Below are 17,109 nucleotides of genomic sequence, written 5' to 3'. Positions count from 1 at the left end.
AAACCACAGTGCTACAATGGACATTTTTTCTCTTTTATCCCCTCCAGAGTTAAAGTACATGGACTCACATCCAGGGCTTATGAAAAGTGAAAATGAATTTAGAATCTCAGCTCTTAGGAAACTTATTTAAGCCTAACAGACAATACCTCTTCTAGAGGTAGCATCACATTTATCGCCACCATGCAGGAGAATCAGAGTTCAGGTCTACAGCTCGCAATGACCTGAGATGGTTTTCTAGTGACTCATCTGATAAAAATATGAACCAGCAGGAATGAGATCTGAAGTAAAGTGCATCTGATATGTCTCACACATGTATCAAATTCACTTTCAAAACCCACCTCTGAGATCCAGCAATGAAAGGGATGACCATATTTTATTTATTTATAAGCATTTTTACCAAGTTACAAAGTTATAAGCAAGTTATGTGTTTCTTGTTTTGTCTACTCAAGCTGGTAGCCAATTGAAATATAATAATAAAATAATAATAATAATAATAACAACAATAACAACAACAACAGCACTCAATATGTAAATAGCTCTTTTCCTCTTCAAAGCACTTTAGAACTCTTAAACAATTAATTCTTACATCCCCAAATCATGAGGTAAAGGAATAAGTCTTATGATCAGTACTTTGAGGAAATTCAATCTGGATAATATTGCTGGAAAATTACAAAAATAGTTATAATTCATCAATGAATGATTTCTGTTGATCAAAGATCCAAAGCAATCTTGCAATGAAGGAATTACAAGAGAATTGATGCTTGACACCATGTTCATTCAACTCAGAATAAAACAAAAACATGTAACCTTCCAAGACTCTATAGAGGCGGGGGTATGCACTTGTTTATCCTTAATCTTAGTACAAGGGAAACAAAGAAAAATGTAAATAAAAACACAAAACACACACCTACTAATATGAATAACTTGAATTCAAAACTGTAGAATAAAAGATACTAAGATTAATCTTCTCAATCTTGCCCATTCTACTTACAAAAACCCCACACTACACATTTAGGCAATGTCTACACTGCAGCGCTATTTTGGAATACCAGAGGTGGATATATGAAATAGCTATTCCTCATCTTTTGAGCGTGCCCATTATTTCAAAATATAACAGGCTAGCAACTCTGATGTCCCTGTAACCTCATTCCACAAGGAGTAAGGGACGTTTTAGAATAGTGATTTATTTTGAAATAAGTGCTGTGTAGACAACACCAAATTTCGAAGTAAGCTATTTCAAAATTGACTCAAAATAAGCTACACTAGAGCTGTGTCTACACTGGGCCACTTATTCCGGAAAAGCAGCCGCTTTTCCGGAATAACTTGCCAGCTGTCTACACTGGCCGCTTGCTTTTCCGGAAAAGCAATGACGATCTACTGTAAAATTGTCAGTGTTTTTCCGGAAAAACTATGCTGCTCCCGTTCGGGCAAAAGTCCTTTTCCAGAAAAACTGTTCCGGAAAAGTGCCAGTGTAGACAGCACAATAGTCTTTTCCGCAAAAAAGCCCTGATCGCGAAAATGACGATCGGGGCTTTTTTGCGGAAAAGCGCGTCTACATTGGCCACGGACGCTTTTCCGGAAAAAGTGCTTTTCCGGAAAAGCATCCTGCCAATGTAGACGCACTTTTTCCAGAAATACTTATAACGGAAAACTGTTCCGTTTTAAGTATTTCCGGAAAAGGGTGCCAGTGTGTGTAGCTCAAATTGCAAAGCTTATTTCGAGCTCCAGGAACAGTGTAGATGCACCCTTATAGTCAACCCTCAAATTATTAAATATGCACAGAGAAGTATTGCCCCAAATCTAAGCCTGTAATGTGAATGATTAAATATTACTTTGGAGGAGAACATTTATGCTAAATTCTCTTCTTTTCTTTTTTTTTCTGCACATGTAGAAAGTACCTCAAAATAATTTCATTTCTAAATAGCTTTAGTGGTAAAATGCAGTCCTGTATGTAGGCTATAGTTGTTGTTATCCTGCTATTCTTCAGCCACACAGAATTCCATACTGGAAATATATCCTACCACCAAAGAGATGGTTACAGGAGACATGCTCTGATTAATTTTCATGCATGGTAGAAATCACTCCTTAATTTTTAGTACTAATATGAAATCTGGAATTATCCATAAGACTGTTAGTTGGCAATTGGTTGTGTGAGACTCTAATATGAATATTTCTGTATCAAAAACAAATTCATGACCAGTCCCACAAAAAAATGTTTTTGACTATATTCCTACAATTATGATATATGAAGCTTCTGCTTGATCAAGTTAACCAATAACATGGCATATCTGAACATAAGATTGTCTGTTCAGATAGTGTATCTTCCCTGGAAGTGCTGTATAATACTTGGATTGTCTCTCACTGTGGTCCTTACAAAATTTCCTATAGTTAAACAAGACTGAGGTTATGCTGTCAGATCTTTGTTAACACTTGAAAAGGACATTACTTTCCAATATTATTCTTTATGGGTCCTAGTTTGCAACCCTTATTTATACTGAATTGTACTTATTCCCTGGGCCAAACGTTTAAGGTGTCTCAAACCAACCTCTAACATTGCAGATACAGTTCAATGTTCAATTTCCTAAAACTCCATTTTTCACTTCTAAGAATTTCTGTGACCAAAATCTCTAATCTGTACGTGCAAAATATACATGCAGTTTGTATATGGACCACAATTTGGTGTGGTGGTATTAATCTTGTACATGATAAAGTATTCCCAACTTTTGAAGTTACTTTTGAAATATGATCAGTTTTTCTTACAAAACCTAAGACAACCAACTTGTTCTTTAGCTACTTTCCCTTCCATTGCATCAGAAAATTGGAGAGTAAATGGTATGATTATGGTATGAGACATTTTATTCTGATGCTTCATACATACATACTTCATTCTGATTTCCCATGTTTTGGAGATTTGGTGAAATAGTCTTATCCATTCCTGCAACATTTTTCATGCGTGTAACTCTTACTGAAGTCAGTGGGAGTGTTTGTTGCAGGACTACAGTACAGAACTCTTGTATTTTGGATTGTGGGTGAATGTACGCTAGCAAGTGCGGCAGATTGGTGCTGCATAATTAGGCTAGCTGGTTTTATTGTAAATATTAAAAAAGAAGGAAATAGCTGTAAAGTGCTCTGAAAGGCTATGTAACCTAGAAGTGCAGAGTGGGATTGAGAAACCTGCTCCCAGTGTTTTCCCAGTATTAAATATTGCAGAAAAATCAGAACACTTCATTGTCTTAATATCTGTCAAAACTTTGATTACTTAATTATTTTAATCAGCACACAAAGCTCAAAGCTGACATGCAAGGTGGCTGCTGAACAACCTACTAATTAGTAACTACACTACTTGAGAGACTGAAATGTTTTCCTTATAAAACACTCTATGCAGATCCTAAAAACATTTTGATTGAGTAATTTAAGCTAAGACCTGATGTAATATTGCCAATCTCAAGCATTTAAAAAAATATGAGTCAGTCCCCCAAAATCATAAGGTTGTCTTAAAATCAGTGAGATATAAAAATAATATATTTTGGTTCTTTTCATGTGCATTGAGGTGTTCAAGCATTTGGGGGATCATGTCATTAAGCTTTTTCCACAATGAGGGCTGGAAATTGACATTTTTAAAAATGAAAGTTGAGAATCCAGCAGCTGGGCCTGTAACAAAACCCTCCAAGTACTCTAAATTTAATGATGAAAATGCAAGGGTTGGCAATGCTGCAGATGGGCTCATTCTTGCAGCCTTTTCCCCATGTGAATATTCCTGATTTCAAGAGGACTGCCGGATTGAGAAAGAGCTGCAGGATTGGTGTGTATATTTCTGACCAATACTTTTTTACTCTTCAGAGGGTTGCACTGTACAACTCTCCTCACTGTTTTCTGGTGTGATAGTTTCACTTCCTACTGAGCTTGTGATTTTAGCACTTTGAGAAGATGCACCTGCAGGCTGACACTCTTCACTTGCAGTAACGGTAAAGCTTTCAGATTTAATATCCACTGTAACCTCAGCTGGGCTAAGCTTATCTTCCTCTAGCACTAGTGAAACCTGAAAATCATCAGTCGTTTCTATTCTTACATTTTCAGTACTCAAAATGGGTACTTCTGTTGCATCAGGACTTTCAGGAGAACACCCAAGAAAGCTCTCAGCATCTGTTTCCACTGGGACAGCATGAATGTGACCATCACCTGCTTCCTCCAGATCAGATCTTCTCTCTCCAACTATGCTTTCAGTGGGTACTTCTGGTTGCGATTCGTCATTAATAGCTTCACAGCTTTCCAGAACAGTATACCAGACACTTTGGTTGGTCTCCATTTCTGCCTTTGCCTCTTGAGGCACATCCCCTTTTTCAGGTATCTCCAAACATTCTGCTTGAGTTACATGGTTGCCTCCTTCTGAAATGATCATTACATTCGTATCATCTGTACCAAAACTGGATGGGGATGGCTGCTCCATTCTGAGCTCAGAATGTTCCACTTCTTTATTCATTACCTGGTCTTTTTGGCCTGTTTCTGCATTAGTTCTGCTGCTTTCATCACTCTCTTCCCTATGTTCCTGCCACTTCAAAATTTCACATTCATTTACCACTTCCTTTTTGTTCTCAGATGGAGCAACTGCTGGTAATTCAACTGTCACCGTCAGCAAGCTTCTGATCTCATTCACAGTGTCAGGGGCTGTAAGATGTCTCTCCTCTTCTTGTACCTTATTTTCTTTTTCAGTGTTCCCTCCAAACTCTGACTCCACCACATTTTCATTCTGGGAAGTTGTCTTTTCCTCCACAGCCTCTTCTTGTATCTTACTTCCGTTGCTTGTGTTCTCTCTAAACCCTGTCTCCACTACACTTTCATTCTGGGAAGTTTTCATTTCCGCAGGCTTTTCTTCCTTAAGAGTAAAAGGACAAGACTCCAGTTTGTCAGGGATGTCTGTAATGATCACTTTCTTACTGCTAAGTGTAAGACTGCTAGATACATTGACAGACACTACTTCTTCATTGTCTGATGGCTTTCTAGCATCATGACATGTCTCCTGGGTTATTTTTTCTGACACAACAAGCAGTTCATTACTTTGAATTTCGGTATTTGATGTTTCTGTTAACGTGATGGACAGTGTCTTAGCAGGACTGGCGTGTGCTGATCCTGAAGGCGTCTTCAAGTCAGTTAAACTGGACACACTTTCGCATGGCAAGTTTGCGTTGTCCTCAAAGAGGTTGTGTTTCTTCAGAATGGCAGCTTCTTTTATTACTAAGTAGGGCAAAAAGATCAGTCAAATAGATCTGAAAAAACTGACACTTAAGAACACTCAGAATAAAAATATTCCTTTATTGCTTTTATTAATAATAATAATAATAAAATAATAATAATTATTATTGATAATTTATAATAATATAAATAAGACCAAATTTTAATTATTTGTGCTTTTTTCATTTCACTCAGCTTGGGCAATGGAACATTAATAATAAATCACACTTTCCATGTCCCGTACACTAACAGACTACTAACGCTGCGTCTAGACTGGCAAGTTTTTCCGCAAAATCAGTTGCTTTTTCAGAAAAACTTGCCAGCTGTCTACACTAGCCGCTTGAATTTCCGCAAGAACACTGACTTCTTACTGTCTGAAATCAGTGCTTCTTGCGGAAATACTATGCTGCTCCCATTCGGGCAAAAGTCCTTTTGCGCAAAGCTTTTGCGCAAAAGGGCCAGTGTAGACAGCTCAGATTTGTTTTGCGCAAAAAAGCCCCGATCGCAAAAATGGCGATTGGGGCTTTTTTGCGCAAAAGCGTGTCTAGATTGGCATGGACGCTTTTCCGCAAAAAGTGCTTTTGCGGAAAAGCTTCCGTGCCAATCTAGACACTCTTTTCCACAAATGCTTTTAACGGAAAACTTTTCCGCTAAAAGCATTTGCGGAAAATCATGCCAGTCTAGACGTAGCCACTGTGTCTGGGTTTAAAACACTATGGGAGGACATTTAAATCTAGAACTAGAGGATTATTTTAATTGAATATCAAACATTTCTATTTGTATTCTATTTTAATGGCAAAACCTCAATTCTGGGCCAGAAAACAAGTTAGAATTTGTGGAAGACAGCAATATCCCTATTGTAACCTGTGAATATTATGAAGAACTTTTTCATTCTCCGATGCCCACACAAACAGATGTGTAGAGACAGCTCTTCTTAATACCAGTGATCTATTGACAATTATATTTTGGCAATATTCTGAGAAATTCAGTCTGACTGCCATTAGATGTAATCAATTCTTTGAAAATTCAGGGCTTTGAGAAAAACTTTGCTTCTTGGCCCAGGGGAACCAAGGTATACTGGAGATAATACGATTTTCATGGCTTGAACCACACTGTGAATCTCAATATCCCAAGCTTTCGGGAAGCTCAGACCTGAATCCAAACTTCATGGCTTGCCCCATCTCTTTAATGGGGTGAATCAAAACTTGTAAACTCTTCACACTTCCTGTCTCTGAGAAAATTGGGACCTGGACCTGAATAAGGCAGCTCAAATCTATCACTGGTTCTGAAATAAAACCTCACAGACTCACATTCTAAACAATGTTACTATCATCTCAGAAGCATTCCTACCTTTTAGAGTTTCATCAAGCAATGTCTGAAATAAAATGGCTTCATAAACATTCTCTACTTGTACCACTCTGGTGTAATCAGCAAAGACGTACTGTTCATATTTCTGCAACTCCTGTGCAGAGACACAAAGAAAGAATAAACGTATAAAAATGTGACTCTCTGGAATCCTCAAGGTTTAATCAGCCCAGAAAAGAACCCTGTCTGCTCCTATGTGAGAGATCTTTTCACAACAACTGCTAAATGAGCTGCATATGTTCACAGCATGCTTCCCATTTACCAGTATTCTTTATACCTCATTGCCTTAAGCATGCTAAAAAAATAATGTATCCATCCAGGGGACTGAAGTCGATGACCTCTCGAGGTCCCTTCCAGTTCTAGTGTTCTATGATTCTGTGAACTCTTACATTCTAAATAATGCAGCAGGTGAGAAAGTGACTAAGTCTATACCTGTCCTCTGAGGCAAATTCATCAACCCCATCAGGGTACAGGGTACTCAGGCATTTGTGACTGGGGTACAGCATGTGTAGCTTAGTGGTTCATATACAATCCAGCTAGGTAGCAACTGAGTAATCACTAAGGTTAAGATTTTGTCTCAGTTATATTTAGTGAAAGTTATAGATGGGTCAAGGGCAACAACAAAAAATTCACAAAGGCTGAGCCGAGCCCTGCTGCAGGAAAAGGGGTGGGGTCCAGAACCCACCACAATAACAGCTGGAAGCACTAAGGTTCCTCTAACATCAAAAATAGCTGTGAGTTCGGGGGTGAGCCAGGTGCCCAGTCAGTTTCTGAGAGCTCAGAGTGGCTCACAGCTTTAGGGCCGGTGGCTTGGAGCTCTGAATTCCCCTGACACCTGCAGCAACTCAGAGATCCAGAGTCTCCGCACTGCATGTGGTGTCTTGGAACTCGGGGGTTCTTCCCTGCCAGCTGTGACAGCTCCAGCCCTGCCACTCCAGGGATGAAATGAAAAATGTCATGGAAGTCACAGACTTAATTTTAGCCTTAGTCATTACCACCTGGAATAATTCCCATTACCCCCATTACACAGAAGAGCAGTGACTGGGATTTGCATAGGACTGTGTGATGGGGTGGAGCAACCCCGCCACTCGCCAGCGCCACCAGAAACGGCCGGCGGCAGGGAAACGAACGCTACGGGCTGTCCGGCCCAGGGACGCCTGAACGATGAGGAAGCGGCACGTCATCACGGGGCGCCCGGGCGCGCCGTTGATGACGTCACGGGCGCGATGCCAGAGGGGAAGGGGGGAACCCGGAAGTGCGGGACAGAGAGTGAGCGGGGTACAAAGGGAGCCGGAGCGGCCAGAGGGGGGTGGCCGGAGCCGGAGCCGGAGGAACCCGGTGGCAAGGACAAGGCGGAGGTGAATGAGAGGCCCGGACAAGGGGGAGACGCGGAAGGCAAGGACACCACTGGGACTGGAGGGTAACTGTCGCGGCCAATGGCTGGCGGAGTGGAATAGGACCCAGGGCGGGCCGTGGAACCCGGGAGCAGGTGTGTTTGGGGTTAATAACCCCCCTGTTACCACTGAGAGTCACACTCTCAGTGTTAGGGCCCTGGGTCGGGGTCCGGAGAGAGGGTGGGCCCGGACCCCCCACTCCGCCTGGGAGGCACTGAACCAGGCGGTGACCGGCGCAGCTCTGAATATCAGCGGGTCGGGGCGTCTGACCACGACCCCACCCGGTGACAGACTGCCAAAAGATTTCAGAAGCTAACTTATTTATTTGAATTCTCTCTCCACCCCAAATCAGAGCCACATCTTTTATCCTTTCACCACCACCAATACACCAAACTGATCACCCTCAAGATCATTTTGGCCATATGACCAGCTACTTAAGATAACCATCTGTGGCTAATTTGCATTAGGTGGCCTAGTATATAGCTATCAAAGTGTTAATTCTGCCTTCCCTTTCATTTTTTTTCCCAGTGTGGAGCCATAAAGTTACTTACTGGTTTGCAAGCTGAAGCCAACGTCTTCTGCATTGTGGGCAATGTGATCTGTACCAATGCTTCCTGAAATATTTTCTTCCGTATAGTGCTGCTGTCATAATCATATTGCTGTTAAAATAACAAAACGCAGTTAGAACACTTAATCATCCATACAAGTAGTTTGTGCCCATTGGCCTGTTCCTGCTCATGGGCAACCCAAATAATATGGATTGGTGTCTTAAAAATCAATGGTTGAGGACTTCAGCAATTTGGTCCCAGGCCATGGGCCTATTAAAGAAGGCTGGGTCAAGTTCTGTTGCCTGTGATGTGTAAGAGGTCAGACTAGACGATCATGATAGTCCCTATTGGCTTTAAAACCTATAAGAATTCATATGAGCACTTACAAATTTGAATGTTCATTTAATTTCATTAATCTCTGTAAAAATCTTGTAAGAACAGGTTCTTATGTGAGATTTCTGGTACTTCTGTTTCTCTCTGAGCTAGAAACACCATGAGAACTGCCTCTCTCATAGTACTTCAGCATTTCCACTTCTGGGGCAAGTTAGAATTTAGGGAGCAGATCCTCATTGGGTAAAAATTGTCATAGCTATACTGAAGTCAATGGAAAATTTACACCAACTGAGGATCAGTCCCTAAAAGTGTTGCATGCAAATGAAGTGTACCATAAATATTTTTAAATATTAGCCAAAGTCTTTTGAACTTCAAAACATGTTCCAATTTGGGCCAAATTTTATACATATGATTTGTTCATAGGTACTTGCATACGATGAGACTACAGAAAAGCATGGTCCAATGACCTGAGTATAGGAGTAGGAAAAACAGTGTTACTATTTGACGTCATTGTATCATATAAGTAGGACTTAGTTCTCCACTGCATAGCACCTGAAGTAGACATTTCAACTTCTGCTAAAAGCTAACAAATTAGCATTCTCTAGTCACTGATGCCAGAGATAGCATTTTATACCTTTTTTGCAAAGGGACAGAAAAGGTACAAGGCAGTTAAGAATCTGGCCAGTTACTGAAAACAAGTAGATGCATCAAAATATTTCCCATTAGATAGTACAAAACCCATGTCTTCTCATTATTAAAATAATATATGCAAAAATGACTTCAATTTATTACAAAAAGACACGTAAGAAGATCCCTTAATATTCTGGTACAGTTAAAAGTTTTTACCTTTAGTACTCGCAGTTTGACTTTTTCAATGGCAGCTGGCATTTTCACTATATCTCCTTGGCTGCTCAGAGAGAGAAGTTGTTCAAAAGTATACACTGCATTTTCCATAAGCTAGAAATAAAGACAAAAGTGATAAAGACATAACATTAAAATGGCCATACTGTTAAGCCCACTCCTGCTAAAGTTCAGGGCAAAATTCCCATGACTTCAAAGCAAGCAAGATCAGCTACTATTAATGATCCCTAATATTTTTAGATGGACTTCAGAAATACAACATTTCATCAATTACAAGTTCTTACAGGCACAAATCGATATTATAAATGTAATTGGTTTTAAAGTGTTTTTGTGAGGTGGAGGTGGGAGAGGTGAAAAGTACAAACCTTAAAATCAAGTAGAAATGTTTTCAGCATTTTTTAAAACAAGATTTAAAATATCAGTGCAAAAAAGGAGTATCAATTGGATTTGAGCGCGCTTTGGGGACTGGAAAAGCAAGAGAACATATATTTGTACTAATGCAAAAGAATAAGAAAATGGAGCTTACTCAGGACAGGTCTACACCAGAAAAGGTTTTCCAGAAGAACTATACAGATATAGCTCTAGTGGGAAGCGCTCCAAGTGCAGACTTATATTAGTAACAATACAATACAATAAAATAAAGACATACTCTTCCCAGCCATCCTTACCTAGCAGCAAAAGTTCCTAACGTAAACCTTGTCTGATGTCACCATCCAAGGTGGAGACAATAGGGATGTAAAAATGTGTTTAATGATGTAACCGTGTTACTGCTAAAAGTCATAGTGGTTACACGCACTTTATACTGCCCACAGCAAAGCCTCCTTGCTGCAGTGAAGCCATCTCCCATTCTCTCCAGGTAGAGCTGGTCTTAGGGGTGAGTGAGCTGAGCGGCTGCCCAGGGCCGCCATTTTCAATGGGCCGCCGACAGAGCCGGTCTTAGGGGAGGGCCGCGATCGCATTTCAGCTTGAGCTCCCGAATCCTCCCCCCAGATTTCCCTGGTTACTCCCCGACCCTTTTTTTCCCCCTTGCTCAACAAATTTTCCCTGGTGGTTTTTTGTTGTTGTTGTTGTTTTGCTTGACGATTCTTTCTCCGGTATTTTTTTTAAAACTATCTGGCAACCCTACAGTGAGCCGGGCACTCGCCTGGGGCCACCAATTGGTTAGGACTGGCCCTGTCTCCAGGAGTGGGCCCAACAGCCTCCCAAGGAGCCAGGGTGTAACCTGTGATGGGAGGAGGATGCAGGGGCCTGGCCAGGCATGACACAGACAACGGCTGCTCCAGTGGGCCCCATGGGGCTGCAGCAGCCCCATGTTTGGGGCAGGTGGGGAGCTGCTCCAGTCCCTACCAGTGAACTGGAACCAGTAAGCCTCTCCCATTTTACATCTCTATTAGACAACAAATTATGAAAGTTAGAGTTGATTCAGGGGTCTGTTTTCAGGGCTTGAGAAATTATCACGCCATCCAGTGGCATATTAAAAATTACTCTAATTTGGAGAAACTTCATTAACAACAATTTTGCAAATGAAAATTATTTGTGCTTTATGTTTTCAACATAATTTTTAAGGGAAAACAGCCATGGCTGTAGCCTTCATTGAAAAAACCAGCAGACTGGGGCAAGGAGTGTTGCAGAACAGAGAAAAGCAGAGCCTAGCAGGATGGCGGAGCAGAGGCCCAGTGGGCTCTCTAGGTGCTGACAGTGGAGCCCTAGCACCCTGGAAGCGGGCAGCAGGGGGGAGCAGCCAGAAGCAGAGCCTTGGAAGGCCAGCCATTTGGAGGGGAGTCCTAACTGGCCTGCCAGTGAAGTGGAGAAGAGCCCTGGCTAGCCGGTGGAGGGGAAGGGAGGCCCAGCCATTTGGTCAGGGCAGTAGAAGGGAATTATGGCCAGCTGGCCAGTATAGGGGAGCTCTGGTGCCCCTGGTGAAAGGGAGGAGCTGATGACCTGGCAGCCAGGAGTGGAGGAGCTGGCATGACCTCCCCTGGTCTGGCAAATTCCCTGGTTCAGGACTAGGCAGGTCCCAAGGGTGCTGGACCAGGGAGGTTCAACCTGTAGACATATGCATTCAAGTGCATGTATAGTCAAGTACTGCGCATTCAACAAAATGAACATTAAAACTGAAGGTATAATTGCAGAGACCAGCAGAAAAGTTTGGCCACTTGTGTTTTGTATGCATCTGAGGATGTTGAGCCAGACACTCAGATGACTTCATTGGAGCTACATTGCTTTTGAATCAGCTAAGCACATGGCCCTTAGTTTTCATAAATGAGCCTGATGATGACAGTAACCCTGCAGGCTTTGAATACTACTTTTTCGGCAACTTTGAAGGAATAGGGACCAGAGGCACCAGTGCCTGGCACCTTGTATAGGTCATTTACACCTGCACAAACTTAGTGGGAATTAAGCCAGAGGTTTCTTTTAAACTCAAACAATGTTAATGAAGACATATTGGCCTAGTGGCTTTTTAATGAAAATAAATACATGTCCATGAACACAAAGTGAAACTATTGTTTATTTCTCATGAAAAAAAACAATGGCCTCAATATAAGTGAGCTTCTTGGAACATCTTGTACTCTCCCTTTCAAGCAACTCATGTCAGACTTCTCTGCCAAAACATTCTCTTCCGAGAAAATTTGGCTTTGCTTGTATATTTTCGATATATTTACTCTTTCTCCTGTGTTTCATTATGAACCTCCTTCTGAGACAGGTGTTTTGCCTGAGCAGGAGTTCAGGGCAGTCCCTATTCGAAACATGGGAGGGAAAACAGAACTTGTGTTTCAAAAATTACTTGGCTGCATTAGGTTTTCCTAAAGACATCGATGGTACCTAAGATCTATCATAATCTTCAATGATATTACAACTGGTGGCTTCGACAAAGATTATGGTGTCACAAAAAACAACATTTAGGGGAAAACAAAGGGAAACTGTATGAGGGAACATCTTGTGTTAGTCTGTAACTTAAAAAACAAACAAACTTAAAAATGAGTGGTCCTGTAGCATCTCAGAGACTAACAAAAAAAATAGAATATCATGAGCTTTTCTGAGCACAACCCACTTCTAAAGATGACAAATTCATCATGTGAAGAAGTGGGTTGTGTGCACAAAAAAGCTCATCATACTGTATGAGGTATCAGCTTTGCTGGAATTGGGTTTGCTCACAATGGGTATGAATTTGGCCCTCTAACTTCAGGTAGGGAAAAAGCAGCAGGAACCAACAAAGTTTGTTTATAAGTAACTGCCTGAATGATGAACTCTAGGGAAGAAAGTGTGATATACAGGCAGAGATGTAAACTAGTTTCTGGGATACTAATGGGGAGAGGTGGGTAGGTGTCATATGTATTCATGTGCTACCAAGAGCACTGGCTATGTGAAGCACCAAACCTTATTGGTTCCACTACAGCTAGAGACCCAACAGAATATAATTCTGTGTCACACAGCAGGTGCTTTGAGAGCCCCCTTCCACAGAACTGGATTGATTACATTCTTATAGGTCCCTACTGAACTGGTTACATACTTTATTGGCTACATTATTGAAAATACAGAAGACAACACCAGGCTCTGAGAGCCTACTAGGTCCTCTACTCTGGCAATCACAAGATGTCTGTGTGGCATGTGCCTATTGATCCCAAGAGACGATCTCTGTTCAATGCTCCTGAAGAGGTAAAAAAAGCTAAATGTCCCTGCCAATACACTGTGGAAGGAAGAAGAGGGTGGGATTCCTTTCTGATTCAGAATCAGGCAGGCAAGGACCTAAAGTCACCGTGGTTAAGTATCTAAACCCATTTATCCCCTGAGATAAAATTAGTAGAGAAGTAATTATCCATTTTTCTAATGAAATCCTTTAGTGCCTACCATGAGAGACTAGCATAGTAAAGGAGTACCCCCTCCAATTTCTTGCATAATTACATTTCTATGAGCTTCCATAAAAGACAGTGCTTGAGTATTTAAATGAGGCAGACTTTACTACCAGATTTGTGTGTGCCAAAATTATTTTTACTGCACAAATTTGGAGGCCAGGCTGAGGCACTCTGAAATTTGCCCTAAGAATTTGAGACACTAAGGTTTCACTATTGTGCATTTAGAAAGAATAAACACTGATTTAAAGGTGATGTCAACTGTGATATTCCTGGATTTTGCCATCTTTGTTTTCATTCTAGTCTATTCACTATTCTGTACACGTGCACAACTGCCTATCAAGGTTACTTTGACGCAGAGCAGATGGGCAAACCTAACCAACCTGTTCTTCCAAAGTGGAAAAGTAGATCTTACAGTACCTCTTGCATGAAGTTCTGAGTCTTCTGAATCACAAAATCAATATGATAGAATTTGAAGCGGGTCTTGAGGTCCTGGAGTTGTTCCTGGAGGAGATTGACTTTGACATAGCAGGGTTCCATTTTCACAGAGTTGAAAGGCAGATTCATCAGCTGGTCCAAATGCTGCATCCCAGTTTGGCGGGGGGGGGGGGGGGGGGGGAGAGGGAGAGAGAATTACAAAGAAAACAATCTGAGATGTATTCTTAATATAGAAGGTTAGTGATGTTCAGGCAACAATTTGTGGCAGCTCGTTACTCAACCTATTGAACCCTCTGTGTATCTTTGAATAAGATGACTCTAACTGGGAAAAAAGGTTTTATACCTGTTAAGTCTGCAGAGCCAATATAGCTATTGCCAGTTAAGATCTATATAGATCTATATTTGTATTACACATGAAAGCATAAAAAAGAGGACCCAGACTTCTTTTCTTACTTCTTTCAGCTTTGTGGCATCATTTGTCTTCTGGAAGTTCTGGCTGATCTCATTAACTTCTTTTTCAAAGAGCAAACGGACTTCACTGAATCCAGAACTCACTGGGCCCATGAGCTCTTCCAATACGGAAGGCAAAAATGGCTGGATATTCTCCATGCAGCACTTCTCAGCAGGCTCAGAGACTGTTGCTGGGGTATTAAACAATGAGACAAAGACATGTTTTAAGCTGGTAGACTAAAGAATCTAACTGAAAGGGCTGCAAACTGTAGAATGAATTCTACCAGAATACTTTCCCCAGAGGCATTTATGACACTCATCCTCTTCAAACATGACTTGGTAAGGAAGGGAACAGTTTGTGGAGTTTAAATACAATTTAAAGATATTTTCCTGTAGTTCTTCCTGCCAAATTACACTGGCCTGGATATATGGGAGGGCCAGAGGGGGTAAAGAAAGAGAAGGAGAAGGAGGAGGAGAAGAAATATAGGCAGGTATTGGCAAGTACTGGAATGATTGCAAATAGCATAGTCATTATGACCTATCACACACTGTATTGATTTACATGGCAAGGAAAATGATTATGCTCCCTTGTACCCACAAAAATGCTTTGAGGTTTTTGAGTTTTTTTTAATAATTGCCTAAATCTTCATCTATTTCTTGTCAACTATTTTTTTTAGAAAGAGGGCTGAAGCAGCATAAGTGAACATTTTGTCTACTTTTTATGTTAATTTACTTATTCTTTACAAAACTACAGTCACTTACTGCGTACAAGTTTTACATAATTCAAAAAGCCGTTTGTTTTAAGTATACTTCAACACCACAGCTCATTTATCAACTACTCATTTATCATTAATCAAAAGTTCCATTGTGGAGCATATAGGCCATATTCTGCTGTCAGTGGTACTCATGTAACTTCTTATATTCTTTATATAATGTTGTGCAGGTGATCTGAAAGCAGAACTGGCCAATCTAATACAAAATTTCAGAAGTGGCTGGTGATTTTGGTTGCCTCCAATTTCAGGAATCCAGTTTGAACTACCTTGGCCTTGACATTGAGAAGGGCTAAGCATTCACGATGCCCACTGAAGACTGTGGAAGATACAGGTGCTCAACGCTTCCTATAAATCAGAGTCTCAAGCTGGGCATCCAAATCAGTGGGCACTTGATAATTCAAGCACCTAAGAGCAATGGGTAATTGTGAAGAACAGCTTCAGAACTTTGGGACATAGGGAGAGGGGCTCCTTTATTCCCACTAACCTTTGATTTTTCCAGCTAAATAATTCTTTGAGCTCAAAATCTGATCCATGTCTGAACGAATGGTTCCTTCTAGGTTCTTTGTAAGGGCTTTACATTCTTCCTTCAAGGTATTTAATCCTTCTGAAACCTGCTCCTGAACCAGATTGTATGTTTCTTCTACAATCTAAAAACAAAAATTAAAGCCATGCATGGCCTGTACATTGGAGAATTGCTATTTGAGATAAACATTGTACAAAGAACAGTACTTACTGCAAACCAAGTCCTCTTCCTATCATTCCTCTTTCCTTTCATTTTAGGCAGGATCATGGTCTGAAGGTTAGGCAGGAGCTCCTCCATCACAAGGTTGCTCAAGATCTAGAAGGTTTAAAAAAAAACAGAATGACATTTTCATTCCTTACCTTTCTGCTGAACACTGGGCACTTGTGGCCGCAGAGAGTATATAACAGTTTTGCTATCCTAGGTAGCCAAGACATCTTCTCATAATATAGCTTTCACAATGTGAAGATGAATTGATTTCATTCAAAGTGAGAGACCATGTTTGGCACAGCGGTTACATTGTAGGGGTGGGGGCTTTATGTTTTCCTCTGACGTATTTGTTATCAACCACAATAAGAAGAGACAAGAAATGTGACTGTGAGCCATGGACCTATTAAGATACTACTGATCACGTTTCTCTTTCCTAAAATATACTGTGTGGTTTTAAAGATCCTCTGATGGATCCTCTGCTGGGGAGAATCACTGGAGCTACTGTGATTTACATCTGCTGAAGACTTGGACTAAAATATTTAGAAGATGAAAATGGTGAGTTTTGAAAATGGGCGCCTTGGATCTCATGCTACCATTACCCCAAGCTGTCTGCATTCTCTGCCACTGCCTGCTCTCCTGGAGGAAGCCCTGCAGTGGAGAGCTTAGTCTACAGAATTACAAGAGGAAGGTTGCACTTAAGGCTAGATAGCTCTACTAAGAAGTCCTTATAAGGGACGCTGGGCCCAACAGAAGAAGTTGTAAATACACCAGTGTGGGGAATCCAAGGATTGTTTTTCCATGAGCATTACCTCAGCAAATAAAAATAGAGAAAGAACGGCTATGTCTACATTAGCAGGATTTTGCGCAAAAGTGGCTGCTTTTGCGCAAAATCTTGCCACCTGTCTACACTGGCCGCGAGTACTGCGCAAGAACACACTGATGTTCTAATGTATAAAATCAGTGCTTCTTGCGCAAATACTCTGACGCTTCCGCTCAGGGATAAGCCCTCTTGCGCAACTGTTCTTGCACAAGAGGCCAGTGTAGACAGGCAACATCAATTTCTTGCGCAAGAAAGCCCGATGTTTAAAATGGCCATCGGAGCTTTCTTGCGCAAGAGAGTGTCTACACTGGCACGGA

General features: G+C 41.1%; 1 protein-coding gene across 1 annotated transcript in view; it reads right to left on the bottom strand.

Annotated features, from left to right (window-relative positions):
• Positions 1-346: 346 nt before the first annotated feature.
• NIBAN1 (niban apoptosis regulator 1) overlaps positions 347-17,109 on the bottom strand; it is a 99,572-nt gene continuing 82,809 nt past the window's right edge. Inside the window, exons 7-14 of the mRNA XM_006135801.4 lie at positions 15,976-16,080; positions 15,727-15,889; positions 14,473-14,660; positions 14,002-14,163; positions 9,716-9,826; positions 8,540-8,647; positions 6,580-6,691; positions 347-5,232 (exon numbers count right to left, since the gene is read on the bottom strand). Coding sequence (XP_006135863.2) covers positions 3,830-5,232; positions 6,580-6,691; positions 8,540-8,647; positions 9,716-9,826; positions 14,002-14,163; positions 14,473-14,660; positions 15,727-15,889; positions 15,976-16,080 — 2,352 coding nt within the window. The 3' untranslated portion in view covers positions 347-3,829. The remainder of the gene's footprint in view (positions 5,233-6,579; positions 6,692-8,539; positions 8,648-9,715; positions 9,827-14,001; positions 14,164-14,472; positions 14,661-15,726; positions 15,890-15,975; positions 16,081-17,109) is intronic.

This window comes from Pelodiscus sinensis, chromosome 9 (genome assembly GCF_049634645.1).
Source record: "Pelodiscus sinensis isolate JC-2024 chromosome 9, ASM4963464v1, whole genome shotgun sequence".
Classification (NCBI taxonomy): domain Eukaryota; kingdom Metazoa; phylum Chordata; order Testudines; family Trionychidae; genus Pelodiscus; species Pelodiscus sinensis.
The sequence above is the reverse complement of the archived record's forward strand: the minus strand, read 5'-3'. Positions and strand labels throughout refer to the sequence as shown.